Consider the following 27,172-nt stretch of genomic DNA (forward strand, 5'->3'; position numbering starts at 1 on the left):
TAGAGCGGTACCATCTTCTCCCGCTGTCAGGTGTATTCTTCCCAATAATCGATGTGTTTATCTGCGCTGAGCTCAAAATTCAAGCATTTAAAGTATATTTTAACATCTACACTGTATCTGCATAAATTATTATTAATATTGTCAGTCAACGTTAAAGGCAATACAAATAAAACACTTCCCCCCGAATAGTCGCAAATGGTTTCTCCCAAGTTGTACTACACTCGCTCTATGAATCACACGAGGGCTAATGAATAACTGGTTTATTTCGTAAATCTCCGACAGTTTGAAGCTATATTCTTAGCAACGAAGGATATGTAATTACAGACAACAGTCACACAAACTGTGACGGAACCTCAATGTGTTTACATTCAGATAGATAAATAGCTAAGGTGGCACAGGTAAGGAAGAGACGGAATAAAGGGGCACAAAGGGGAGGCAGTGGTGGGTTCAGGGTCAAGTCTAGCATCAGAGATAAAGCGGTAAAACGTGTACACAGGCACAGAACACAGAGAATGGCTACTTTTTTTCAACAAGAGTAACTCCATCTCTAATACATAATAATACATGTTTTGAGGTAATGCAGACGGCTACATTTACAACCAAAACATACTTGAATATTATTTAAAGCTCACTAGATTATTCATGTTTTTCTCCTTTTCGTGGGGAAAAGAAACTCCTCTGAATTGTCTCTTCTTTTTTTTGACATGGCGTCATCCCGTAGGTCCGATGATTGTAGATGTGTCGATGGGTGATGCAGTCAAAAGTGTACACATGCACTCCACAGCGTGTAGCTGCATGAAAAACAGAACTGAGGCGAGAGATCAGGGATCGTGTTTAAATACTGATTGATGATAGTGTGCCGACTCATTGGCAAGGCACAGGAAAGGAAATAAAAAGGTGCTGGAAAGGATGCAAAGGATGGAAAAAGCTGAAGCAGAAACTGAATCCACGGCGCAGTTGTGGGATAATATCATGCTGGTTACTGTCATCCGATTGCCTTGACATGACTTGTCTGTATTCCAACATATTCAATTTCTAAAACGGTGGCATCCACAATATGTGTTCAGGTTTGTGTATGTGTGTTTGCATGGCAGAGAGAGAGTAAAGTGCAAACACCAGACATGTTTTTTTCCCCAGGTTGTGCCCAAAACTGGGAGTAGACACACTGAACGTAAATATACCATATACAGTATATCCGTGGTGTCACGGTGCACTGAACTAGGCTCGTGTTACTGTATACAGTCCATGACGTGAATCTGCAGCGTGTCCATATCTGGAGCCAGGTACTGGCACTTAGGACAACATAAATCTGGCAGGTCCTCGACTCCGGCAGCTCCTTGATCGCCAACTGGTATCGGACCCTGATGGCGGAATGAGGAGGCAGGAGGCACCGTGTTGAAAGCTGCACCAGGGAACACACCTGAGACGAAAGAGGAAGAAAGAATGTCAAAACAGCTTCTTAGCAGACAAACATTTTGAGAAATATTTTATTTCTTCCGTGCAAACTGTTATCTACAACAGCCCGCTATTTAAAGTAATATAAAGTAATAGTAATACAAAAAGGGCCAGAGCCGACTTTTTTGCCTCAGAAGACTTCGATCATTAGACATCTGCAGTAAGATGCTGCAGATGTTTTATCAGTCTGTGGTAGCAAGTGTCCTGGTTTATGCTGCAGTCTGCTGGGGAGGCAGTATAAAAAACAAGGATGCAAGGCGTTTGAACAAACTGATTAAAAAAGCTGGCTCTGTGGTTGGAATCAGACTGAACTCATTGGAGGATGAGGTGGAGAGACATGCACTGAGCAAGATGGAGGCCATTCTGACAAACATGGATCATCCACTTCATATCTGCCTCAATGAGCAACGAAACATCGGTGGTGGACGGCTGTTATCCCTGCGCTGCAGGACAGAAAGACTCAGAAAATCTTTCTTACCATCAGCAAATGGACTATTTAATTTTAAAGTAAACAGATGAGACTCCAGACAATTGGATTTCCCTTCGGGGATTAATAAAGTTATTGTATTGTATTGTATTGTATTAAAGGAAATTTTGTTGTACAAGCAGGTCACAGGTACAAAAGTGGACAATACTCGGTGCTAAGATGCAATTATGTAGTATTTGGTAGCAGGGCTGTTTCCCCTTCAGCACTGAGGAAATACTAATACACTCACTGGCCACTTTATTAGGTCCACCTTGCTAGTAAAAGGTTGAACCCTCTTTTATCTTCAGAACTGCATTAATTCTTCATGTCTACTTTCAACAGGGTGTTGGAAACATTCCTCAGGGATTTTGGTCCATATTGACATGATAGCATCATGCAGTTGCTGCACGTCCATGATGCCAATCTCCCATTCCACCACATCTCAAAGGTTCTATTGGATCGAGATCTGGTGACTGTGGAGGTCACTGGAGTATAGTGAACTCATCGTCATGTTCAAGAAACCAGTCTGAGATGATTTGATCCTTGTGACATAAAGCATTATCCTGGTGGAAGTAGCATCAGAAGATGGTCCACTGTGGTCATAAAGGGATGGACATGGTAAGCAACAATACTCAGGTAGGCTGTGGAGTTTAAACCATGATCAGTTGGTAATACGGGGCCCAAAGTGTGTCAAGAAAATATCCCCCACACCAGCAGCTGAACCGTTGATACAAGGCAGGATGGATCCATGCTTTCATGTTGTTTACACCACATTTGTTTGTTCATTTTCAATCTCTTTTTGTTGCTTTTAGCCAATTTTTTGGTCATTTTCAATCTCTTTGATTTTTTTTCTCATTTTCAGTCTGTTTTTTTTTTGACTATTTTTTGCCATTTTCAATCTTTTTATTTTCTCACTTTTTGTCATTTTCAACCTTTTTGTTGTTTTTGTTTGATTTTTTTGTCATTTTCAATCTCTTTTTGTTGTTTTTTGTCTCATTTTTCTAATTTTATGGATCCATGCTTTCATGTTGTTTATGCCAAATTCTGACCATCTGAATGTTGCAGCTGAAATGGAGACTCAGCAGACCAGGCAACGTTTTTCCAATCTTCTATTGTCCAGTTTTGGTGAGCATGTGTGAACTGTAGCCTCAGTTTCCTGTTCTTAGCTGACAGGAGTGACACCTGGTGTGGTCTTCTGCTGCTATAGTCCATCTTCTTCAAGGTTGGACGTGTTGTGGTTCAGAGACGGTATTCTGCATTCCTTGGTTGTAATAAGTGGTTATTTGAGTTACTGTTGCCTTTCTATCATCTCCAACTAGTCTGCCCATTTTTCTCTGACCTCTCACATCAACAAAACCACACAGCTCACTGGATTTCTGGATTTTCTTTTTTTCAGACCATTCTCCGTAAACCCTAGAGATGGTTGGGTGTCAAAATTCCAATAGACCAGTAGTTTCTGAAGACCAGCCCGTCTGGCACCAACAACCATGCCATGTTCACAGTCACTTACGTCCCCTTTCTTCCCCATTCTGATGCTCAGTTGGAACTCCAGCAAGTTGTCTTGACCATGTCCACACACCTAAATGCATTGAGTTGCAGCAATGTGATTGGCTGATTACCTATTTGTGTTAAGTGATTGAACAAGTGTACCTTACACAGCAGCCAGTGAGTGTATGAACCTGACTGTGAAGTAGAAAATATGTTAAATATGTCCTCCTTTTATGAACCCTGTCAATAGATCTGTCTGTTGTTCCATTTATTCTGTTTGCTAAAGAAACTTCCCAAATGTACATATAGTTTGTGCACATAAAACAACAGAGAACACAAAGCTTTGGGTCGGTTCTGTAGGTTCTGGAGGTTTACGATTACTTATGATGTGGCCAAAATTCTTCTACCAAGGTCAACTTAAACCAGCCAAGAAAAATGAGCAGAAAAGTCTCAGCTGGGAGCTTATTATATCATGACTCAGCACATTTTCTGTTTTTTCTCTCAGTCTTCTGACCCTGATACCGATTTGCAGGTGTTTCAGCCCATATCACTACTACAGGAAACATTACCACACAGATCCTTCCATTGCCTCTACACGTAACCAGATCATTTACAGCAGAGATCCTACAACTAATGAAACAGTTTGTGTGTTTTTAGTCAGCAGAGAGAACTTCACAACTCAACTTTCAGGTCTTTTGCTTTAATTTATTTCTTCCCTGTATCGTAGAATATCTATTGCAAGTGTTGTAACAATCATATGGATGCACCTGAACACATCATCAGTGATATTTCCCGGTGAGGCGTTCTGGGTCTTTCAGTACCACATACAGTCACCCAAGGGAACCAGTTACGGTTGACTAAGCCTCATTTAGAGATTCGGAGATGGGCTGACGAGGATTCCGTTCACCTGTATCATGGCATCTCTTATCTTCCTCGACCGAGAATCGAAACATTGAAGGTTTCTGTTTTTTTTTTTTTTTTTTACACATTCCCTGGCTCTCTTGAGCTTCAAATTCTTGTGAGCCCGATGAGGCAGGAAGATGAAATTTGAAGCTCAAGAGCTTCAAATTTCATCCACCTGCAGAGCTAAGTTTCTACCTGCTCTCTCTCTCAGTCAGAGAAGTTTGATTGGATATTCAATTTGTGGGAGGTTTCTGTTGAAGACCATACATTTAATTTTGTTATGTTTAGTGTCAGAAGTTGACCGGAAGAAGTTATTGAAGCTAATCTGTAGCACAGACAGGGCAGTGTGGAGGGAGGAACTAGGTGTACAGACAATGGTGTCATCGGCGTACAGATTGATGTGCGAATTGGTTACAGCATGGGTTGTATTGTTGATGTAAATGTTAAAGAGTGTTGGACCAAGTATTGAATGTATTAATCAAGAAAATTCATCAGATTAATTAATAATGGAAACACTTAGTTGCAGCCCCACGTGACTGGACTTTCTTTTTTCAGTTGTGACAGTAAAGCTATCCGTTTTCACATAACTGACTATTTATTACTTAGTTTACTAATGCATTTGCCTTCGATTTTTGCTGTAAAGGCCTAAAAATAATTAGTAGTACTTCACATTGAAGTGTATGTTGTTTCAAACGTTTTTGTGTTTGCACTGGTTGTGATGTACCTGGTGGAGGGGGAATGTGCGGTGGCCGTGCAGGAAAGTCTTCCAGGTGTCTCAGCTTCATTTGCTCCATACGTGCACTGAAACAGAGGTGAACGTTGACAGCTTTAATGTGTAATCGCATCTTAATAAATCTCAAAGGCAATATCTGTGTGTAATAGTAGAAGTAGTAGCAGAGGACAAATGCTGATCCTGCTGACTTCAGATATTAACAGTCCTGCCTTTGATGACGCATGCAGAAAAGCTAAAGTTGCCTAAAGATGCTGAACCAACATCTGATTAGCAACTGAGATTGAGGGTGAGAGATTCAATACGATGTCACCCTGGATAAGAAATGACATTAACTTTAGTTTTTTACCGTGATGTGGCTTCTTGCTTGAGTCTCTCGATCTCAGTCATGGCCTGATTCAGCTGATCCTGCAGTTCCTCCTTCTTCTGGTTCAGCTTCTCTCTCGCTTCTCGCTCCGCCAGGAAATCTGCCTTGTAGATCTCAGCCTGAGCAAAAACAGAAAGAAAAAGGGGAGATGTGACTGCACAGCAGTCATTTAGCTTCACTTCAGGATCTCTGCATTACATAAACATGTTAACATGCAGCTTATTCAGATGTGCGATGTCCATTTTTTTTTTTTTTTTTTGTTAGAGAAATCCCACTGAGATTAAGGGAGTCGTGGCCAAGATGGGCAACAGCAAATACACAACACAGTTACAAAATTACAGTTAAAACACGAGCAAAAAAAACAAATAAAAAGAGATCAAATTCATGAGCAAATTATGAAGAACACGCGCATGTTGTCTTATGTTACAATAAAACCAGTCAGTGTCTGTCTTCAGAATCCTCAGTCAGTCTTATTATTCAAGAATAACTCATTTCCAATGAAGTTTCATTCATATTACCTAACCACTCAATCATGTTTTTCCTACATTTGCAATGAAATCAAAAAGCAATTAAACCTTAGTTTTCAAAATAGTTACAAAAAAAAGTTAACTAAAACTATAGGTTTTAGTTAATCTTCTCCTTGGATAACACTTTTTTTAAAAATTCATTTATTAAGCTTTATTTAACCAGGAGAAATCCCATTGAGATTAAGAACCTTTTTCAGAGGAGTCATGGCCAAGATGGGCAACAGCAAATACAAAACACAGTTACAAAATTGCACTTAAAACGCTAGCAAAAAACAAATAAAAAAAGATAAAATTTACAAGCAAATTGTGAAAAGCAAGTGCAAGAACTCGCAGTTTGGATTTAAAAGTGCTCAATGAGACTAACTCAGTTTCCAGTTTTTCTGCTACGTATTCCATGCAAAATGTGCAGATGGAGTAAAGAAAATTCTTTTTAACCGACTCAGTAAGTGCGTATGGAATAGAAAGCAACAAATGATCTTGTGAACAGAGACAGTAAAAATCAGTGCTCTACTGTGCAGTTTAGGAACAAATGAAAGTGGGCAGTAGTCCAAGTATCGGCTTGTATATGAAAGTATATCAATGACGGGTCCTTCGGGTGGCCCATGTTTTCCCTCGTTGAACATGTGGCCATTTGGGACAACAAACACCTTGGATTTGTGTCAAGGTTGAACACATCACACCTCCAGCTCTACTCTAATGTAACATGACCCACAAGCCTTTGGTTACCTGTCCTCCTGCATCTGGGACAAGTTCCTGGATCTAATTTTCATAAAATATTGATCTTTTCAATACCTAAAAACAGGCATCACTTCACACCTATTCTGTTACCTGACAACACAAACAGGGAAATATGTGAAGCAAAGCAACTAAATTGTCAATTTGGTCGCGTTTCAACACAGAAGAGAGAGGAAGAAGACGCTGAAAAAATGCTGCCACTCTGTTTGTTGGCAGAATTATATCAGTTGTGTTTATCTTTCTGTAATCACACACTGTAATCCTTCAATGTGTCTCCAGTCACTGATAACACCTGATAACTGGGTCTGAGGCTTCGGGTTACAAGAAGAAGCCAAACGGACTAGATATTAAGTATAGTAGGTGTGTTGGAGTGAAATTTTATATTTTAACTATATATGGCATCCATTGTGCTAAAAACTAAGTGAATGGCAAATTTTATGTATTTTTACACCCTTAGAACAAGACAGCAACAAGACCAAAATTGTTACTGAGTGAAAGAAGTCAAAATGTCATCAACTGTGATATTAAGCAAACAGTACTGCAGATGTAAACAGGTATTTGTGGTTTTCACATCTACATCCAACCTGTCAAACAAGCACAACAGATCCGTGACTGTACCTGAGCGGTGAGGACAGGAACAGTCTCCAGAGAGCCTTTCTGCTGCTCCACTTCCTCCTTCAGTTTATCAATCAGGTCCTGTTTCAAGGCCAAAGCTCGCTCCGCCTCCTCCAGTCGGCTGCACAGATCTCCTCCCTGGAAGACGAACATACAAAATCATGTTCAAAACCAAACAGCAAAAAACAATGAGGGTAAAAGCAAGTTTGAATGGGTTTTTACCTCACTCTTCAGTTTGGAATCGTAGTCTCTGAAGAGGCATGTGTAGGCATGCTGCAGCTGTGTCAGTTTTTTCCTGAGAAAAATATAAAATGGGAAAGCAGAATTTTTAACACAATATACTGGTAACAGTTCAGAAAAAAAGACCAATTGAGTGAAACAGCTAAAAATTCTACAGTTTCATTCAGCAGATGCTTTTATCCAAAGCGACATACATCTGAGAGTCGATACAACACAAACAAAGATCTAGTCAGGAGAAAACAACCTGGATAAGAGCCACAAAGCAAGTTCAAGTGTGATATGAGGACCTCGGTGTCTACACGCAGTTATTAATTTATTTACAACACAATAACACAACTACACTTTAGTTTAAGAGCTCTACCTCATTATGAAATTTTTATAATTTTCCATTGTTTTTTTTAAAGAGTTGTCCTTTTATGTCTTATTGTTATTTCACAGCCTTGAGAACAGTCACTCTGCATTTGACTGCACACATTGTACGACAGGAGTGTCAAACATGCGGCCCGCAGGCCAAAACCGGTGGCTCCAATCCGGCCCGCAGGACGACTTTGTAAAGTGTAAAAATTACACGGAAGACATTAACTGCAAATTGTAAATTTGTAAAACTATAAATTTTAAAAAATTTCTAGACCTTCACAAGTTGTTTTGATCATAATGTAAAATACTAGATTGCTCATTGTTCTTCTGTTGATTTGGGATTTGTCTTGTTTTTGTTGTTTTGTTTCTCGTTTTTGTCGTTTTGTTTCCTTTTTGTCTTGCTTGTGTTTTTTGTCTTCTTTTTGTCATTTTGTGTTTGGTGTTATTTGTCATTTTGTGTCTTTTTTTGTCAAGCTTGTATTGTTGGTCGATTTTTTGTCACTTTGTTTCTCATTTTTGTCATTTTTTTCTCTCGGTGTCATTTTTGCCTTATTTTTGTTACTTTGTAACTTTTTTGTCCAATTTTTTGTCTCTTGTTTCATGTCAGTTTGTTTCTCATTTTTGCCATTTTGTGTGTCATTTTTGTCTTGTTTTTTGTCTTTCTTTGTCTGACTTTTGTCATTTTGAGTAAAAGTAAAGTAAAATACTGTATCGTTCAGTTCCAGATACCTGTGATTAAATGTTTTGTGCCTTTGTAGACACTCTGTGATCTGTAAGTTGTAATGTGTAAATGATAAACTGAGACATAATCTTGTTGAAATTGAACTTATTTTTCTTAAGAAATTTCAGGTTGGTCATGACGTTTTGTAAAAAGATAATTCCTTAAATGTGAACATTATCAGGATGTACTTTTTTGTACTAAAACAAAGGAAAAATCTGGAGTTGTGGCTATTCATAGGTTATTATGTTATGATTTTACTGGTCCGGCCCACTGGAGATCAAATTAGGCCGAATGTGGCCCCTGAACTAAAATGAGTTTGACATCCCTGCTGTACGAGCATATGACGAACAAAAACTCTTGAATCTAATCTAATTGACAATGCAATAAAGGCTGAATGTTTAATATGGTGTTTAATACAACTTTACCACTGCTTTTTAAAGTATAGGTGAGAAATATTTCTCTCTCTGGAGCAAATACTTCTTCCTAAATATCCTAACATTGCAGAAAAGCATTACTCTACTGGTATCTGCTATCTGTGTGTGTGTTGGACCCACTTCTCCTCTGTGACCACATGTCTTTCTGTCTTCAAGGCCTGCTCCAGGCTCTGGGTCTGCAGCAGCAGCTTGTCCATGGCCACATGATGCTGCTTCCTCTGCTGCTCCTGCTCTCGCTCTGCCACCTGCAGGGCCTTCACCTTACTGCACAGCCTGCACACAAAGCAAAGAGCAACACCTCAGCACAACTACAGAGGGCTGAAGACAGTTCAACATAGTCAGGCTTTCTTTGTGTAAGTTAGCTCTACGAAAACTAAAATCTCAGTCAGAGTTAACGAGTACCATGAAGATGGTTTTCAACTGTCTTTGTCAGCTCACACTTTCTGCTTCAAACTGTTCACATAAAAGTGGGGGTTGAACACAGCTGCTTCAGTCAACAGGTTGTTTTGATGGAGAACAATGATGAAAATAAAAATATGACAGTAAAAAGTGCTGCAATTGCAAATGATGTAAGACAAGAATGTTAGTAGAAAACTGTAAAACGTGTGTTAATGTACTTATTTTATGATCAATGCAGCCGATTATTGATAAGTAACAGCTATACATAACTTCAGACTTCATATATTTAAACATGATATTGTATTATAGTGGTTGTTGGTCTGACACTGTCGAATGACGCAGGAAATCACTGAAATTTTTGGACAAGTCAAAGTGAAACTAAAGCTACTGATTGAATATTCTCTGTAATAAACACCAGTAGAATAATCAATGTTCTCGTGTTCTGTCAGCTGCAGGACCAGCATGTAAACAGACATGACAGCAAATCAGAACCAAACTTAAAACATATTTATATGATTTCTGCATCACCAACTAAATACATGCGGGGTTTCCATGACAACACGACACATACAGTCAGGGTTCCCACTCTTTGCCTGAAATTATTTTCCAGGACTTTTCCAGGACATTTTCAGCCGGTACAGACACACGTTATCACGTCGTACACTCATACATTCCCATCCCCCTCATTCTTTGGAAGTGTTCTTTACTACAGTTGTAACTTGCATTTACCCAGATTGTTTCTATATTATTTACTCAGATATTTGATGTGCAGTCTATGACTATAATTTATCTATGAAAATAATTATGACAAATGTATCATAGAACAATGCAAACACACCCACAGATTACAGCATAGCACCAGCATGACAAACTGGAGTCACAGTGTTCAATTGGGTAATTCCTAACTCAACTTTTTCTTCTCTCTTACTTTCTCTGGTGCAATTTTTTAAAAAATATTTGTATATTTTCAATAAATCTCTGAAAAACAATTTCCTTTGTTTCATGTCAGTTTACTGCACAACTCAGATTTTTTACACATCTGGCACCTGCTTCCTCAAATATAATTAAAATCAAAATCACTGCCAAAATACCCAAGCAAATCAGAAATTGTCATAAATATAACTAAAATATCAAAATAAAACTTTATCCTGCAGTGTAATAAGGTCAATATAAAACAAAGCAATGTCATTCTAACAAAAATGCTCCTTAAAAAAGTTGCTCAGTTATTTTAGCTTCTTGACCCATGCTAGCGGTTCAAATGAACATATTATAGTTCCAGTCTTCTCATTGTAAGGGTGCCCCTCTTCCCTGTGGTCTCTGTGCGCATCCCACTCTGTTGACAACTAATTATATTGGAAATTGAAGAGATTAAGTCAACATGAAAAGTCGTTAATCTCTCTAATTTCTTCTCTCCATCTATCTGTGCACATAGTAATACAACAGAGTTCCTAATGTTGTTTTCATTCACTTCTTTTTGTCAGACAAAAAAACAAATGTGAACTACTGAGTGAAACGTGGTCCATTCAGATTACCTGTTTAACTCTCACTGTGCTGAAATCAGAGATGTTGCATCTCGCAGCTCCCAGCCAATCAGGAACCGACACGCCCACTAGAACTCTGCTCTGCTGTCACTCCACAGAGGACAGAGAAGAGCCTGTGGCCGCCTACGGCAGAGAAAACCCTCACACTGGTGGACCAACACTGGCGACACTTTTCAACTTACAGTCACTAGTTTTGTCTCTAGGCAATAAGTCCTTAAAGGGGTCTGAAAAGTCACTAAATGTAGTGACAAAGTCAACTGGAAGAACTGGGTTGCAGAACTGCTCAAGGGGAAATGCCTTTTTAATTGGCTGGTAGCGTCACGGGGGGCGCTGCGCCGGCTAGACGCAGAGAAGCGCTATTATATATATATTATTATATATATATATGTTATATGCCTTAATGTTGCCCAGAAGATAAGGTGACAACAGACATGCATGTGCATAACTTTTAAACTGTTTGCATTGACAGGGGGAGGATAAATATTCTTCCAGGATAAGGTAACCGTTTCCAGGACATTTGACCTTTTTTCTCATTTTCCATATGTTTCCATGACTGGAAAATTGGTCAATCATTTTCCAGGTTTTCCAGGACGCATGGGAACCCTGACAGTGTGTGACACTGTAACTGCTTCATTCAGTGGTTTTACAGCTTATGGTGTTTGCAGATAAAACATTTTCCCTCAGCTGAGAATCTGCATCACTTATGAATAAACTTCAGGAAACGTCTTGGTTAAAGGGAGACGCTTCTTCCAGCCGATTTAAATCAGAAACTCTGAACAGAACCAGAACAGGTTAGCTCCACAGCATATGTTACCATGGAGATCTAGCTCCTCAGCATATGTTACCATGGAGATCTAGCTCCACAGCATATGTTACCATGGAGATCTAGCTCCACAGCATATGTTACCATGGAGATCTAGCTCCACAGCATATGTTACCATGGAGATCTAGCTCCACAGCATATGTTACCATGGAGATCTAGCTCCACAGCATATGTTACCATGGAGCTCTAGCTCCACAGCGTATGTTACCATGGAAATCTAGCTCCACAGCATATGTTACCATGGAGATCTAGTTCCACAGCATATGTTACCATGGAGATCTAGCTCCATACCGTATGTTACTATGGAGATCTAGCTCCACAGCATACGTTACCATGGAGATCTAGCTCCACAGCGTATGTTACCATGGAGATCTAGCTCCACAGCGTATGTTAGCATGGAGATCTAGCTCCACAGCATATGTTACCATGGAGCTCTAGCTCCACAGCGTATGTTACTATGGAGATCTAGCTCCACAGCATACGTTACCATGGAGCTCTAGCTCCACAGCGTATGTTACCATGGAAATCTAGCTCCACAGCGTATGTTACCATGGAGATCTAGTTCCACAGCATATGTTACCATGGAGATCTAGCTCCATACCGTATGTTACTATGGAGATCTAGCTCCACAGCATACGTTACCATGGAGATCTAGCTCCACAGCGTATGATACCATGGAGATCTAGCTCCACAGCGTATGTTACCATGGAGATCTAGCTCCACAGCGTATGTTACCATGGAGATCTAGCTCCACAGCATATGTTACCATGGAGATCTAGCTCCACAGCATACGTTGCCATGGAGATCTAGCTCCACAGCGTATGTTACCATGGAGATCTAGCTCCACAGCGTATGTTACCATGGAGATCTAGCTCCACAGCGTATGTTACCATGGAGATCTAGCTCCACAGTGTATGTTACCATGGAGATCCAGCCAGGTAAAAAGAGAGCCACCTTTGTGACACTGAAAATTATAACTTTTGGCCCAACTTACTTCGCTAACCCACTAATCTCACTTTGTAGTTGGACACAGCGAAGAATCTGCATAAATATTTGTGCTGACATGACAACTTACTTCTCTTCCAACATTTTGCGCTCCATCTCGCTCTTGTCCAAGCAGCTCTGCCTCTCCTTCAATTCTCCTAACAGGGAGGTTGCCTGAGCTTTCAGGGCCTCGCAATCCTTGGCCAGCTGCAAAAGCACAAAGAGCTTCAAGGCATCCGACTGACTGCGGATAAAAGTCTCTAAAGATTTAAACAAAAATCACAGCTGGTCGTATTTCATACCTGAGCACAGTCCTTGTCCTTCTGTTTGAGCAGAGCTTCAGTTCTGTCCCGCTGAGCCGAACTCTTCTGCAGGTAATCGAGTTTCTCCTCCAGCTCCCGATACCTACAGAAAAACCTGAATTGTAACTGCCAGCTAAGTCCAGTTATAGAAAAGTATGCCAAGTCTTGTCAGCAAAATTACAACATCTATCAGAGCCAGAAACAATAAAAAAAAGAAGCAAGCAACGCCAATTTTCAATTTTCAATTTTCTGACGGCCCTTGAACTCCGTCAGAAGATTTAACCAAATCTAAGCTTGTCGCACATATTTATCAATATCACATTATTCTTCAGGTCTCCTTGTAAAAAAAAAAAAAAAAATATTATAATAAAAGGTTTTCTTGAATCAGATTCTGTACAATTGATGCTTGGATGAAGATGATTTTGTAGAGCATAAACCATTGTATATTATCTTTGTATCTGTGATTTTTTTTACATTGAAAAACAAAGAAGCGCCTTTTTGTTTTTCATAAAAGACCAACATGGTGTCAATTTCCTTCACATCCATTTTCAGCAGGTAGCTAGCAGAATATTACATCTCAATACTGATGAGGAAGTTCACGTAAACCACAAATAATACTCATATTTTAATGTAGAACAGTTGAATGAATAGAGGAATGAAAGAGGAACTCTGGAATGAGATGAGCAACAAAAAACTGCATAATTTGATTCCCTTCAAACTTTTCAAACACGATGCAGAGCCTTTGTGACGATGCTTGGTATAGTCCTTGCTCAATACAGTCTACACTACATTAAGCAAGTAATCATAAAAAAATAATTGCAACTGTTATTCAAATAATTATAAATACATGCTTTACTGAAATCCTTCTGTCAAAATGATGTGTAAATATAACAAAACAAACCTTTAATTAAATGGAAGATAAATCGATAGATCCCTCAGTTCCACAAAAATATGTCATGATTTTCACAACATAAGAAAAAATAAAACCACACTGGATGGAAGATAATCTGTAAAATGCCTTGTTTACAGAAAAACAAAAGATCCTATAGAACAGAAGCCCCTTGCAGACATGTGCTCCTGTCCGTTAATCTGATGGCATCCGAACGTGTTGGTTTGGTGTCTGAATAACTACAATGCTCGATTTTCCGCAAAAATCACAATTTCATTGTTCAGACTTAGTAAGATTTGTGTATTCTACATTTTAAACATGACATGGATGCACTTCAGCACCAATATTGGTCCAGAAGCATCACAGTGTGCCCTCATTTTACTCTAAAATTTTACATCTGTTAGGCTACAACCTCAAATGTCCATGAAAATAAAGATTTATGGCAAAGGACACAACAGCTCAGACTAATGAGATTCATTATTACTCCGTCAGGGAACGAGGCGGTGCTATGTTACGATCAGTGTTGGTTTGTCTGTCTGTCTGTCTGTTAGCAACATTACTCAAAAACGGACTAACGGCTTTGGATGAAATTTTCAGGGAAGGTCAGAAATGACACAAGGACCAAGTGATTAGATTTTGGCAGTGATGCAGCTTATAGTCTGGATCCATGGATTTGTTAAAGATTTCTGTATCATTGTGAGATAGCGGCACGGCGTCACTGTAACCATGACAACAAGTGAACACTACATCAGCTGCCTGCTGACGATCACATGATTGTGATCCTACTACAAATCCACAGGTGTGGACTTATCAGGACTTATCCGTTGGAAATGATACAAGGAACAATTGATTAAACTGTGGGGGTGTTTCCAAGTCCCATCAATTCCCGCCAGGGTTTAGGTTAGAGCTGGAACCGAATATCCGAATATTCGGTCGTGACGATGTTATCCGAATATTTTTTTTGAGATCCAAATATTCGGATTCCCCCCACACCCTGTCGGACGATGTCGTGTGACCGGTATTCGTCTCGTTACGATATGAACCAATTCTAATATTCAGTGCGTTCCACCCACGCTTTTCTAGTTAATAAATGAAATCCTGGTTTTAATAAGATGTTAACAGGAGCGGACATTTAGTTTGTTGCTTCCAGCTGTTTATAGGAGTCTTCTGAGTTTATTAAATATCTGCAGCATCAGACAACAGCAGCAGACAACCTTAGACAGGTGAGAGTCACAGTTTATCATCTGTAGTTAAATCATTTTTTACACAATAGCTTTCCTCATGTCATGTTTTTATTTTACTGGTCGTTATGTAGTAATTATTTTATCATCACGCCTGGATAGAATGTTCTGTGTTTACAAAATCACAAATAAACTAGACTGTTGTTATGTCACTATTTGTATGTACTACCTGATGTGCACTAACTTGTCTTTTTAATTATACTATACGGAGTGCAATTTTGTTCTTACAAAGTGAAATTTTATTTTTATTGTATTTTTTGTAATGATTCCTTGCTCTTTTCTTGAACGCTACTAACCCCAAAAGCTGCTAACCTGGATTTCGTTGTTTAACAATGACAATAGAGATCTATTCTAGTTAAGATTTAGTCTTTAGTGCATTATTATGCATTATAGTGTACTGGCTGTGCAGTTTAATCTACTGTGAGAAACATTAAAAGTGACCCCATGTCTGAATTTCAGAATGTTGCCATCACTTTAACGGACTGTCAAAGCAGCAGTTTTACATATCCCATGTCTGAAAAGGGCTACACTGGAAACAAAATGAGTTTAAACATAAAAGGCAGGCAGGTAGAAGTGCTGCCAGATCCACAGTGATGGAGAGAGGAGTGTATAAAGCCAACATGCACACAGTGAGAAAGATAAAGCCACACAGAGCTGTGTGCTCACCTGCCCTGTGTGGCCTGAAGCTGCTCTGTGAGTTTAGCTAGGCTAGAGCTGGAAGAAGGAACAGAAAGAGAGGCAGGAGGAGGAGGAAGACATCCCAGACGTCAGGCAGAAATCAAAAAGAGCACACTAGTGTTGTCCTTATGCCACAGAGGAGAATTATCTGCGGATATACTGTACAGTTAATATGAAGGAAATAGCATTCAAAACTTCAGCAGGAAGTCAGTTTAGTGCTGTTAGTTTCAGACAATGCAATGAAGTTCATATGAAAAGGAAAATGCATCGTACCAGTCGGAGGAGTGCTGCGCCTCAGAGCGATGTGGAACAACGTCCTCAGTAGCACCGCTCGCCTGTGAAACATTCACATCACAGAAAATATCATCTATAAGTTAAAAACAAGATGTAACAGAGAGGAGCAAGGAGCTAGGCGATTAGTTGATCAAACTATTTTTTATTATGGATAGACCGATTATATAGTCATCGATGTCCTGCCCATAGTTCTATCTGACTGGTTAAACGTGACGAGCAACAGGAAATCAACACTGAAAGCTACCGTATACAGACAAGCATATATGCAGACCGGAGCTGTGTTTGAAGAGTAGTTGTTAAAGTTGCAATAAACACCACAATTTTCCACAAATGTGCCCGTTTCCCCGTTACACTGAGAATGTTTGCCGACAACACTAGGCTAAGACTATCACGAAGAGGCTAGCTATCAGGCCTGTGGCTAATGCTACCTGGAGTACATGTAACGCCTTTCTAAATTAAAATTAACTTTAACTGTCTATTCTAACTAACAGACACATATCTCTAGCAGAAACACAACCTGCGATAGCTGAACAAGAAACACAAACCAGGAAATTAGCTTCTCTCACAGTGCCTAAGGTTACACTAACAGCTAGCTGCTAAGTTATTAGACAGCCACAGATTAACCTGAAACAGAATGTTGAAAACTTTATACTGGTTCAAGATCTAAACTTCAGTGGGCAATAAAAGTGACAGAACAGTGACACATTAAGAAAACAGAGAAGAACAGTTAATATAACTGCAGGAGACAAACTGTTAATGATGTGACAGGAAACAGAAAAGAGCGTCCTCGTGTTCTGTGTTGCTCTAAAGCCATCATTTCTGTTGCTATCCTACGTATTCAGTTCTCGTGACTGTCATTGAAGAAGAAAGCTAGTTATGAATGACAGGTTCCCTGTTATCACATGCTGTTAAACTATAACATATAACGTATATCGGTTCCAAATTGGACCTTCTTCATTACCAAAAATCGGCATTTGCCCTGAAAAGACCATGTCGGTGATGGCTATTTTTTAGATCCCAAAAATCCTAGCAACTCCTCCTTTTTGACAAGAATTAAAATACCTTTTTTTTTTTTTTTTTTTTTTTTTTAAGACTACATGTCATGTTTAACCTAAAATCTCTGATGTGTTTCTGTATCAAAGCTCTCATAGAGGCACTGGTCATTTTCTAGTGATGTTTCCACATATTCCACTTTAAAATGGTTTTATAATCTACAAAGAGCATAAACATACGAAAACTATAGCAGATGTCATCAGTTTGCACACAATATTTGTCAAAGTTGAACTTAGGAGGAGCTTAAGACACAAAAGCAATTGTTACGGCCGGGAATTTTCTTTCTAACATTTCTCAAATATGTCAATACAAGTCCAGAACATGAGAGTCTTGCGGTAACAGAGAGGATGACGTCACACAAGGTTGTCAGGCTAGCGGAGGGAGGTTTCTTAGCAATTATCAGTACTCACAGCGGGTGTGTGAAGCAATAAAATTAGTCACAAGCTGTGGTACACAAGGCTCCAATAAGAATAATTAAAATGTGTTTAGCCTTACTGACACCTCAGTATAGTTTCTTGATGCGTGGGTCTCAGTGTTACCTGTGCCTGGGCCAGTTTGGCTCTTAGCTGGTCGATGCAGCGACGCATTCGCTCTCTCTCTCCGTCTCCTTCATCCTTCTCCCGCTCCAGCTCTTCGTTCTTCCTCCTCAGCTCTCGCATACCTTCTTCCAGCTTCTCTTTGTGGCTCTTCAGCAGCTGCAGGAAATCGTTTGCACCTTCCACAGGCTGCAGAGAAAACATGCGCAAAGTAGAAACCGAGATGTGAGAGGGATTCAGAAATGAGATGAACTCTGTGAACCCCCACAACCTACCAGCAGCTTGAAAAAAAAGAAAATGATGCTGCAAAAAGAGAAGAATCATTGAATTTTCAACTAAGATTAAAATCGCTTGAAATAAAAAAAAATAATAAAATTTGCTAAAAATGTACAGTTTTCATTAACTAGTCTCTGGAAAAATTCTAAATTCTGGACTGCTTTGTGCAACAATGAAGCTATTAGTGACTCAGCTATGACTGACGGACAAAAAATTCACTGCCTTCTCGGCTGAACTGCAGGCTGCATTTACACAAAGCAGACAGGCGATAAGGATGGAAACAAATAGAAGTAGGAAAACACAGTCATGGAAAAATTATTAGACCACCCTTGTTTTCTTCAATTTCTTGTTCATTTTAATGCCTGGGACCACTAAAGGTATACTCCCTGAAGAATACAATGAACATGACAAAAAAATGCAGCTGATTCCATAATACTTTATGTCCTATTTGACATGCTTCAGCTTCACTGTATCCCAGGGTAAATAAGAGGCCATTTCATGTCATCAGCAGCACATGCAAAGTGGTTTCCTGCTGACATCCAAGCAGTAGCACAACTCAGAAGTTGTCAGCTCTCACATAACGCCGAAAACTAAAGAATCATGTGAAGCCTCAAAGGCAGACGTCTTGGCACTGCTGGAAATTGGCATGAATGAGAGACAGGTAGTTAAAAAACTGAAGATCTACAAGACAGCCGTTCATTACACCAAGAAAAACAAGCCCAACATGGTGCTACCAAACTGCTAGCTGGTCGCAACAAAAAATCTTTCTACCCACCAGATGACTGTGCACTCATCTGTTCCTGTGTCAGGAATCGTCCTCAGACCTCCAGGGACCTTAAAAATGAGTGGGCACTATGGAGAAATCTGACTTGTTCAGCAAGGACAGTTGGAAACCGACTTCTTGAAGCTGGTCTGAAGTCACACAGGGCAGAAAGAAGCCCTTCATCAAGGAAAGGCAGAGGAAAGCTGGTTACTCTTTGCTGGGATCACAAGGATTGGACTGCTGATGATTGGACTAAGGTTCTCTTCAGGGATGAATCCAGGTTTCAGTTGATGTCCACTCCAGCCAACTTACTGGTTAGGAGGAAGCCTAGAGAAGCTACAAACCAGGCTGTCTGTGCCTACAGTAGAACATGGGGGTGGATCAGTGACCATCTGGGGTAGTTTCAGTCTCGGTGGAACAGGGACAATCAACCAGGTTCATGTACAGGACTACTCTTGAAAACAGTCTTCTTCCATCAGCTGGAAAACTCTTTCCTGCCTCCAATGACTGGATTTTCCAACAAGACAATGCCCCTTACCACACAGCAAGGTCAGTTAAAGCCTGGATGGAGAATCAGAACATTAGAACCATGCCTTGGCTGCTCAATCAGTAGATCTAAATCCAATTGAAAACCTGTGGAAAATCATTAAACGCTAAATGGAGAACCACAAGCACAAAAACAAATTAAATATGTTTGAATTAGTGCAACAGGAATGGGCTGTTGTGACAGCAGAACAATGTCAGAAGCTGGTGGAGAACATGAAGCATGGCTGCAGTCATCAGAAACAATGGTTAGGAATCAGTACTAACTCCTGTGTGGATCATGTGACTAAAACAGACAGAAAAGAAAACATGGAATCCTAAAAGCTGCTTTTGGCAGAACAATGCAATAGCTATTGATGGAAGAACTGAAGTGATTTTGGTTATTATCAAGAAAACCATGGAAAATATCTGATATCAGCTCTTAAATTAAACTCTTATGAGCTATTTTTGTTGTTATCATTATATTTGTCCAAACATATACCTTTAGTGGTACCAGGCATTAAAATGAACAAGAAATTGAAGAAAACAAGGGTGGTCCAATCATTTTTTTCCATGACTATCTTTAGTATGTAGAGTCGCCTTTTTTTATACTTATGTCATTATAGCTTTATAACTAAAAGGCATGTCTGAGTTCTCTCTTTTTCTCATCATGGTTGTTCTGTTTCCACAGAGGTGCAAGACTTTATACTGCAGTGAAAAAGCTCAGGGTGTTACTAATGACAATCACATGTGTGTTAATGCTGTGCTTCACTGTGGTACAAATTGTACTCAAGCCCGTCTTCCTGCTCGGGAATCAAATGAAAAAACAGAGATAACCTCATTGTTTATTCTGCCAAATGTAAAACACCATCCCCCATAACCTCAGCTGGTGTCAGGTTTATTCTTGGAACGTTTTACAGGCGATGCCATGTTTTTATCAGAAGGAATGAGAGTTTTAAGGTGTGATCAAAGATAAGCAAAGTGGCAAATCAAACTAAGCAATGCAGAGGAAATCAGAGATTTGATTGGTGGAAACGGGATGGAGTGAGCAGACTAACTTACATCTCCCTGTTCCTCTGAAAATGAGGTTGGGGACGAGGTGACTGCATGACTCAAGAATATACTCACACTTGCGTCATCCTAGATACACAGGGATACACAAATGTACAGTTTAAGTGACCACAGTAACACAGAAACAGGATCAATACACAGACACATGTCTTACCAGGCTGCGAGGAGGTGTGGTTTGCGTGTATTGTTCTGTATCTTCAACTCTCTTCCTGTCCCAGTGGTCTAGAGTCTGGAACACATGAGAGAAAAAAGAAATAATATTAGAGGTGCATTTATTACACCTTTGGCATTGGAGGATTCCATCTAAATTCTTCTGATTGCTGCGTGAACCCCATAAAATATTATTCACAAAAACGCAAAACAAAACACCAGTTGTGATATATCTTTCATTTCTTGGCCAGTTTTTCACAGTGTGTATTAGGGGAGGCACTTTGACCAATAATAATACACTAATATGTATAAATAAAACTCAATAATCCTGGTCCATCATCACCCAAGCACCTCTCCTATATGCTTATTATTATTCCTGTTGTTATACTATCTATCTATCTATCTATCTATCTATCTATCTATCTATCTATCTATCTATCTATCTATCTATCTATCTATCTATCTATCTATCTATCTATCTATCTATCTATCTATCTATCTATCTATCTATCTATTCATGTTTTTTTTTCATTATATCCTCCCGAGAACCGAGGGATAAAAGGATCTTTCATTTTAACTTTTTAGATTTTCCAGCACGTCCACTGTAGTGGACAACACAACGAATAAAAACAAACAAAAAACAACAGCAACACTTCTAAATCAAAACAGGCTTACAAGAAAACAAGAATGTCAGTCATTTCCTAATGAAACTTTAACCCTCCTGTTATGTTACGGGTCAAAATGACCCATTTTAAAGCAAGAAAATCTAAAAAAATAAATTGTTAACATTATTTTTTTCAGTATGAAACTTCTGCTTGGCTTAATAAGTGTAATCAGCATATAAATTGAAAATGGTTCATTTCACACATTTGGAAACACATCCTGAACAGAAGAGTTGTCTTGTGTTAATTTATTAACTCCATGAAAAGAAAAAAATTTCAAAAAATTTCAAATGTAAAATAAAATGTTACGTAAAATTATTGTGTAGGTCTTTCCAATGTACATTAAAAAAAGTTTTACCGTGCGTTTTTAATTAAAAACGAGTGACTTATCCTCATTGAACCATGATCTGTGAGAGCTAAAGAACACCACTGCGCTAAACATTGATAGAAATGTTTAGTAATGGAGTTAATAATGACATATAAACACTGTTTAATGGGATTTTTTTTGGTTTTTGACACTTTTGGATAATTAAACATGACCCAGGAACATTTTTGCTGTTCCTGAGAAATGAACCTAACAGGAGGGTTAAGAAACTAAATTAAACTGACCTTGAACATAAATTAAACTCTCAACAGTCAGGAGGCCTGCGTTTTGTCTCAGCATGAAAACAAAGTTTCCCCTCGTCCCACGAAATCACGAGATATGTTTGGAAATGGGAAACAGGATTTAATAGGGCAGCTCAAATGAGTCAAAAGATAACGATCAAAAACTAATTTCCACCACAGAGGACATAAATGAATGGGTCGAGTCTCAGGAAGATGTGTCAGGTAATGACAGGAACAACAGACAACAATGGTCTCCCAGCTCTACTAGAAGCAGAGGTCACTACAGTTCAGGTTTGACATCTTCATAGTGTAGAGATATCAGCGGAAAATCACTTAATTCTGTATGTCTCATTTAAATATTTGCTAAAATAAACTGTTTGTGCTAACCAGAATCTATCAAAAATTTAAAAATTGCTTACACTCCTTGGCAAAATAATGAAGACAGTAGTGACTCAACAGTGACCAACAGTCATGTGACAAAAATTCTGTGACTTTTTGGTTGATCTGGGCAGAACTGCAGGCAGTGTGTACACAAATCAGATTGGACAACGGGAACAAATCAAAAACGCAAGAAGTAAAACACCTATATGTAGAGTCAGGAGCCTTTACAGTAATATAACACATGCATGCACAAAACGGTTTGGGCATGCAGGCTCCAGGATTTTCCAAATTTTGTCAAATCAAAGAAATTAAACTTTTGCTTTCTCATTTTTTAATATTTTATAGAGTCTTTGTGACACTTCACAAAAGATATTTCTGAGCTTTCTCTACTTCTAGTCATGGTTTTTCTGTTTGCATAGAGGTGCAGAACTTTATATTGCAGTGAAAAATGAGGCCACAGAGAGCACAGTGAATGTCTGCTTGCTTCTGTAAAATTACAATGAACAGCAATATTCAGTCATGATTACAGCAGCAACAGATCTCAGCAAATTAATAGAAACACAAAGACAAGACGAATGAATTTTCACCTGGCTCACCTGTGGTCCGTCCGCCGGCCCGTTCCTGGCTGGACGTCCCTGCAGGTCTTCAGTCTGGCTGGAGCTGCAGCAGTGATTGGAGGAGGAGGACGCCGGTCCGTTCACCAGGCCCTGTAAGGAGTGGTTCTCCTGGGCCAGCCTCTCCACCAGCGCCCTAGCCTCCTGGAAACGACAGCTGAGAAACTCTCGCTCCTCTCTCGTTCTCCGCTGCCATCCCTCCATCTCCTCGCAGCGCTGACGCAAGGCTAGATTGCTCCGCCGCAGAGCCTCTGGAGGACAGGAGGATGACGGTAAAAGGAGACTGATGCTTATTAAAAACATGGGGCCTGTAGATAAACTAATACTGTGAGGAGAAGATAAGTGCAGGACAGAGGTGTCAAACATAAGGCCCGTGGGCCAAATCTGGCCCGCTAAATGACTTTGTAAAGTGTAAAAATTACAGAGCTGAAAATGAATACTTACTGTGAAAATACTAGGGCTGGACCCGAATATCCGAATATTGGGTCGTGATGGTGGTATCGAACACCCCACCCCGACCCCGCCCACCCCCACCTCCGGAATTTATTTTTATCTAATAAATTCCAGGTTGTTCATAATGTTGTGTAAAAAGATATGAACATTTTCAGAATGTACATATGCTTTTTTTGCACTAAAACAAAGGAAAACATTTGGAGTTGACATTATTTGTTGGTTATTATGTTATGATTTTACTGGTCTAGTCCACTTCAGATCAATTTGAGCTGAATGTGGCACCTGAACTAAAATGAGTCTGACACCCCTGGTGTAGGAGATGATATGAATTTTATGATATAACTTAAGTATTGTGATTTTCACTGCTTAAACTGAAATTGTGCAACTGTAAAACCGTCCCTCTAACAAAAAAAAAATGTTGAATTCATACCCAAATTTTACTATTAGCAAGAAAACATCTGCAGGAGAAATGCTGTATGTTATCAAGTTTTGTCATTTTTTGCTTATTGTCTCAGCGTTTAGTGGATTAAATACTGCTCTACATTTTTTCCTTTTATTCTGTGATTATTCTTACCTCTAAGCTGCTGGTTGTCACCCAGCAATCTGGTCACTACTTCATTGGCAGCCAGCTCTGGTGGGACCCTGAGGGCCCCTCCACTATCCTCTCCGGACATGTCCCACTGCATCGGACCATCAGGTTGAGGCTGCACCATCCCTACAAAAACACATCAATAACATTATTATTTTAGATTTACAAACACACATACATATCCTATGAAACTATTGTCAATAAGTCTGTCTGCAGCAGCACTTTCATGCATCTATGACTTCTGCACCAGTAACATAGTGAGAGAATTAAAATGCTAACAAGAATATAATCAGTAGAAACATACGGCGGTATCCAACATAATGTCACCTAGAGTCATTGTAAAAACACAAACAATGAAAAAATATGAAATGCAAAATGTACAATGTAAAAATACAGAGATGGAGAACATTTAAATTATGAATAAATATTAAATGCAGTTTCGCAGTAGCAAAACAGTTTAGTCTTGTGACATTCTACAAAGTATACATGCATGAAGCTTTTCACAATCAACTCAACATCTTTACAACACGTTTCACAAAATCTCTGTTTTTAAAGAAAACCTGGCAAATAAATTAGCTGGACCAACATCAAAAATATATCTAGATGTCGGCCAATAATTGGCAAGAAACCATTGTACAGAAATGCCAACAGTAGGTTGCATATTACATATTTTGGCCATCTGTGAGCACTGACTGTAAAGTTTATTTTTCAAACGTAAAAGTACCCACCTAGTATTACGGCTAATAAAATGCCTTTATTTTAACTTGAAATCACAAAAAAGTCTGCAATGTGGATATAGTTATATGTGTTTATACTGTTGTGTCAACGATTTCAGGAAATAATGCTGCTCTCTTTGTGCCACAGACACACTTCTGATGGCATCTCTTGATGGTAATGTTCCAACATGTTTTAAATCTATTACAAGGCAAATATTGAACAGAAGTTTAAATAATATTAAATCTGCACTTAGATTATCGTTCGACCCTGTGCTCCTGTTCTGGTCCAAGCACATCAGACAATTAAAAATACTCACTGTAAAGTAAGAAATTTTGAGAAAATCAGGCACTTTCAAAACAAGCACTTTAAACTATTAGCACTTTATGACAGGCTTTTCCTAGAAAGCACTTTAGTAAAACAATAATACTTTAGGGGAGGTTTAACCCAGCCAGAATTAATTCATCATCATTGTCTTTGTTTTACTATAGCGTTTTTATAAGTCTGTAACTGTGTATGTTTTTTCTTTATGTGTGGGACAACGGATGGAAATCAGTGTTGCGCTAAATCCATCTTTTTCACTGCAACCTTGTGTAAACTTATGAGATTGTATGTTCACTAATATGCACTGTGTCGTCGCAATAAATAAACATATGAAATGAGAAACCAAAGTTTATCAAATTATTTACTCTCGTACTGATCAAAACATACATTTAGCATGCAAAATGTTGGTCTTTTTCTGACTTAGAAGTTAAATATGTTTTTATGGGCTAAATTGAGTAAATTGTGCACAAATAAAAATCTGAGCTGTTCAACTGGCGATAAATTCTCAAACATGGAGTTGATCTACACCATAGTCAGATGTTTCAAAGAAGATCATATAGCGTGGCCAGAAATTCCTACAAAAAGCCACAGATGACAAGAGAAAGGTGAGAACAAACTGTGGGCATGCTGAATGCTGGCACGTCGGTTTGTGCCACGACGTAGTTTCAGTTAGCACGGTAGCATTTGGACAGACAATCTGCCATACGATGCTCTGGATGTCCTACAACATGATCCTGTCCCCCAAAATGTCCACCAACTTTACTGAAATCTTCAGGAGGACATTTGACAAGCAACTTCGAGAAGATTCTGTCGCGGATGTGTGACTCATTACTGGCTTGTGGTTTCTAGACTCTCCACATGCCCATTATCATTTCCAGTGTAGCGCAGGCTTGTTGTGGTTGTTTCAAGATGTCTGTTCTGTAGTAGAGATGCCACGTGTTGGTGCAAAAAATATCAAAAAGAAAGGCTAGAATTTAATAATATATTACATGCTGAATTTAGATTTTAGTTCAGCACAAATCGCAAATCGCAGTCAGATATTTTCTTCAAATCATTAAGCCCCAAGTACCTGAATTTGGTTTATGCAAATAAGAAAATTTGTAAAAATTCACTGTAAAATAAGAAAACAAATTATCAGCATGCAAATTAGTGTTTCTCATAGTGGCATACTTTTCAACTCGCCTTCACGCAACAGCAGCATAACAGAATTCCTGAAATTCATTTGATTCTTTTGGTTTTCGTGCACCACACCAACATTTTCAGTGTCCCCACATGGCTCCTCTGACAAACCTCTGGAGGCAGCAGTGAACATCTGCATTCCATCACCTACTGACACATGGCAAACCACAACTCAACGGATAAACTTTCACTTTCACTTAATCATCTAAATTCCTGATCCAAACCCTGCTCCACCTGGTGAGTGAGCAGGTCAGCTGTTATCGTGGTAAACGGTGGGCTCGTTGTGCATCCCAACACCTGCGCACAGGTACCGATGAACGGGAGGAAAACATTACGTCATCCTCAGTACCATGAGGCAAAGAGCCCCAGTGACACACATCTTTTGTTTAAGGCTCAAACAAAACCACCAGATTTCAGATTTTACTGATGACATGATCACAAACACACGATCTCGCCTCGATTGTATAAGACGACGTTGTTTTCTTCAACTTAGCAAAGCGAAATTCAAATGTCTTCATTACAAATAAATCTGACACACAAAGTTTCCGCAGTACAGGTGTGAAACTTCTCTTACCCGTTTCTCGGTTTAGTAGTTCGGTTAAAACAGGAGCCAAAGCCGTCCCTCACATGTAAACTATTAGTAGCTTACGCTATTTAGCTAGCGTCTGAAAGCTGGCTAAGGCTAAACAGCTAGCGTCTTAGCTATTGCGCTAGCAAGGCTAAGTTAGCCTAATAGTCGCCGGGTAATTCAAGGCACTCGTTGGCTGACATGAACACCGAGCGACATCAACAAGCCGTATATCCTCCTAAAGGCATTTTTTTCCCACTTTAGCGACGTTTTCCTGCCGCCGTGAGAGTGTTAAAGATGGGCTGAGGGTGTCTGTCACAGCCGAGGCGAGTCTTGTTAGCTCAGGAAATGGAGGCGGTGCAAACCCTGAGTTCTGGCTCTCAGGCAACACTTCCTCACAGGCATAGACGTTTAAAGACAAATACATAAAATGAAATGGAATGCAATTGTATATATGTAATTTCATTAGTTTTTTTACACATAAGAATAGATATATACAATAAAAAAATTTAAATTATAAAT

General features: G+C 39.2%; 1 protein-coding gene across 5 annotated transcripts; it reads right to left on the reverse strand.

Moving 5' to 3' along the window:
• Nucleotides 1-245: 245 nt before the first annotated feature.
• On the reverse strand, nt 246-27,000 carry ikbkg (inhibitor of nuclear factor kappa B kinase regulatory subunit gamma). 5 transcript variants are annotated; one of them, XM_023290476.3, is made up of 16 exons: nt 26,657-27,000; nt 23,851-23,991; nt 22,797-23,074; nt 20,565-20,639; nt 20,402-20,479; nt 17,782-17,967; nt 16,169-16,230; nt 15,884-15,931; nt 13,088-13,190; nt 12,877-12,992; nt 9,159-9,311; nt 7,509-7,581; nt 7,290-7,424; nt 5,392-5,528; nt 5,037-5,113; nt 246-1,420 (listed from the first exon to the last, which is right to left on the reverse strand). In XM_023290476.3, the coding sequence occupies exons 2-16, from the start codon at nt 23,987-23,989 to the stop codon at nt 1,230-1,232; spliced, it is 1,851 nt and encodes a 616-aa protein (XP_023146244.2). In that variant the 5' UTR covers nt 23,990-23,991; nt 26,657-27,000; the 3' UTR covers nt 246-1,229. The 5 variants fall into 5 exon arrangements, with proteins under 5 accessions (XP_023146244.2, XP_054868962.1, XP_023146245.2 ...); XM_055012987.1 differs by lacking the exon at nt 15,884-15,931 and having other exon boundaries at nt 22,806-23,074; XM_023290477.3 differs by lacking the exon at nt 15,884-15,931.
• Between the last annotated feature and the right edge of the window lie 172 nt (nt 27,001-27,172).

The sequence above is a fragment of the Amphiprion ocellaris genome, chromosome 8, assembly GCF_022539595.1.
Source record: "Amphiprion ocellaris isolate individual 3 ecotype Okinawa chromosome 8, ASM2253959v1, whole genome shotgun sequence".
NCBI classification, from domain to species: domain Eukaryota; kingdom Metazoa; phylum Chordata; class Actinopteri; family Pomacentridae; genus Amphiprion; species Amphiprion ocellaris.

What these genes read in the sequence shown, in the direction of transcription:
- ikbkg (XM_023290476.3), bottom strand. Translation starts at nt 23,989, where the DNA reads ATGGTGCAGCCTCAACCTGATGGTCCGATGCAGTGGGACATGTCCGGA. An exon ending in TTTCAGAGGAACAGGGAGAT is followed by an intron (nt 17,968 to 20,401) that starts GTAAGTTAGTCT and finishes TTTTCTCTGCAG; the next exon opens with CCTGTGGAAGGTGCAAACGA. An exon ending in CCAAACTGGCCCAGGCACAG is followed by an intron (nt 16,231 to 17,781) that starts GTAACACTGAGA and finishes AATGTTTCACAG; the next exon opens with GCGAGCGGTGCTACTGAGGA.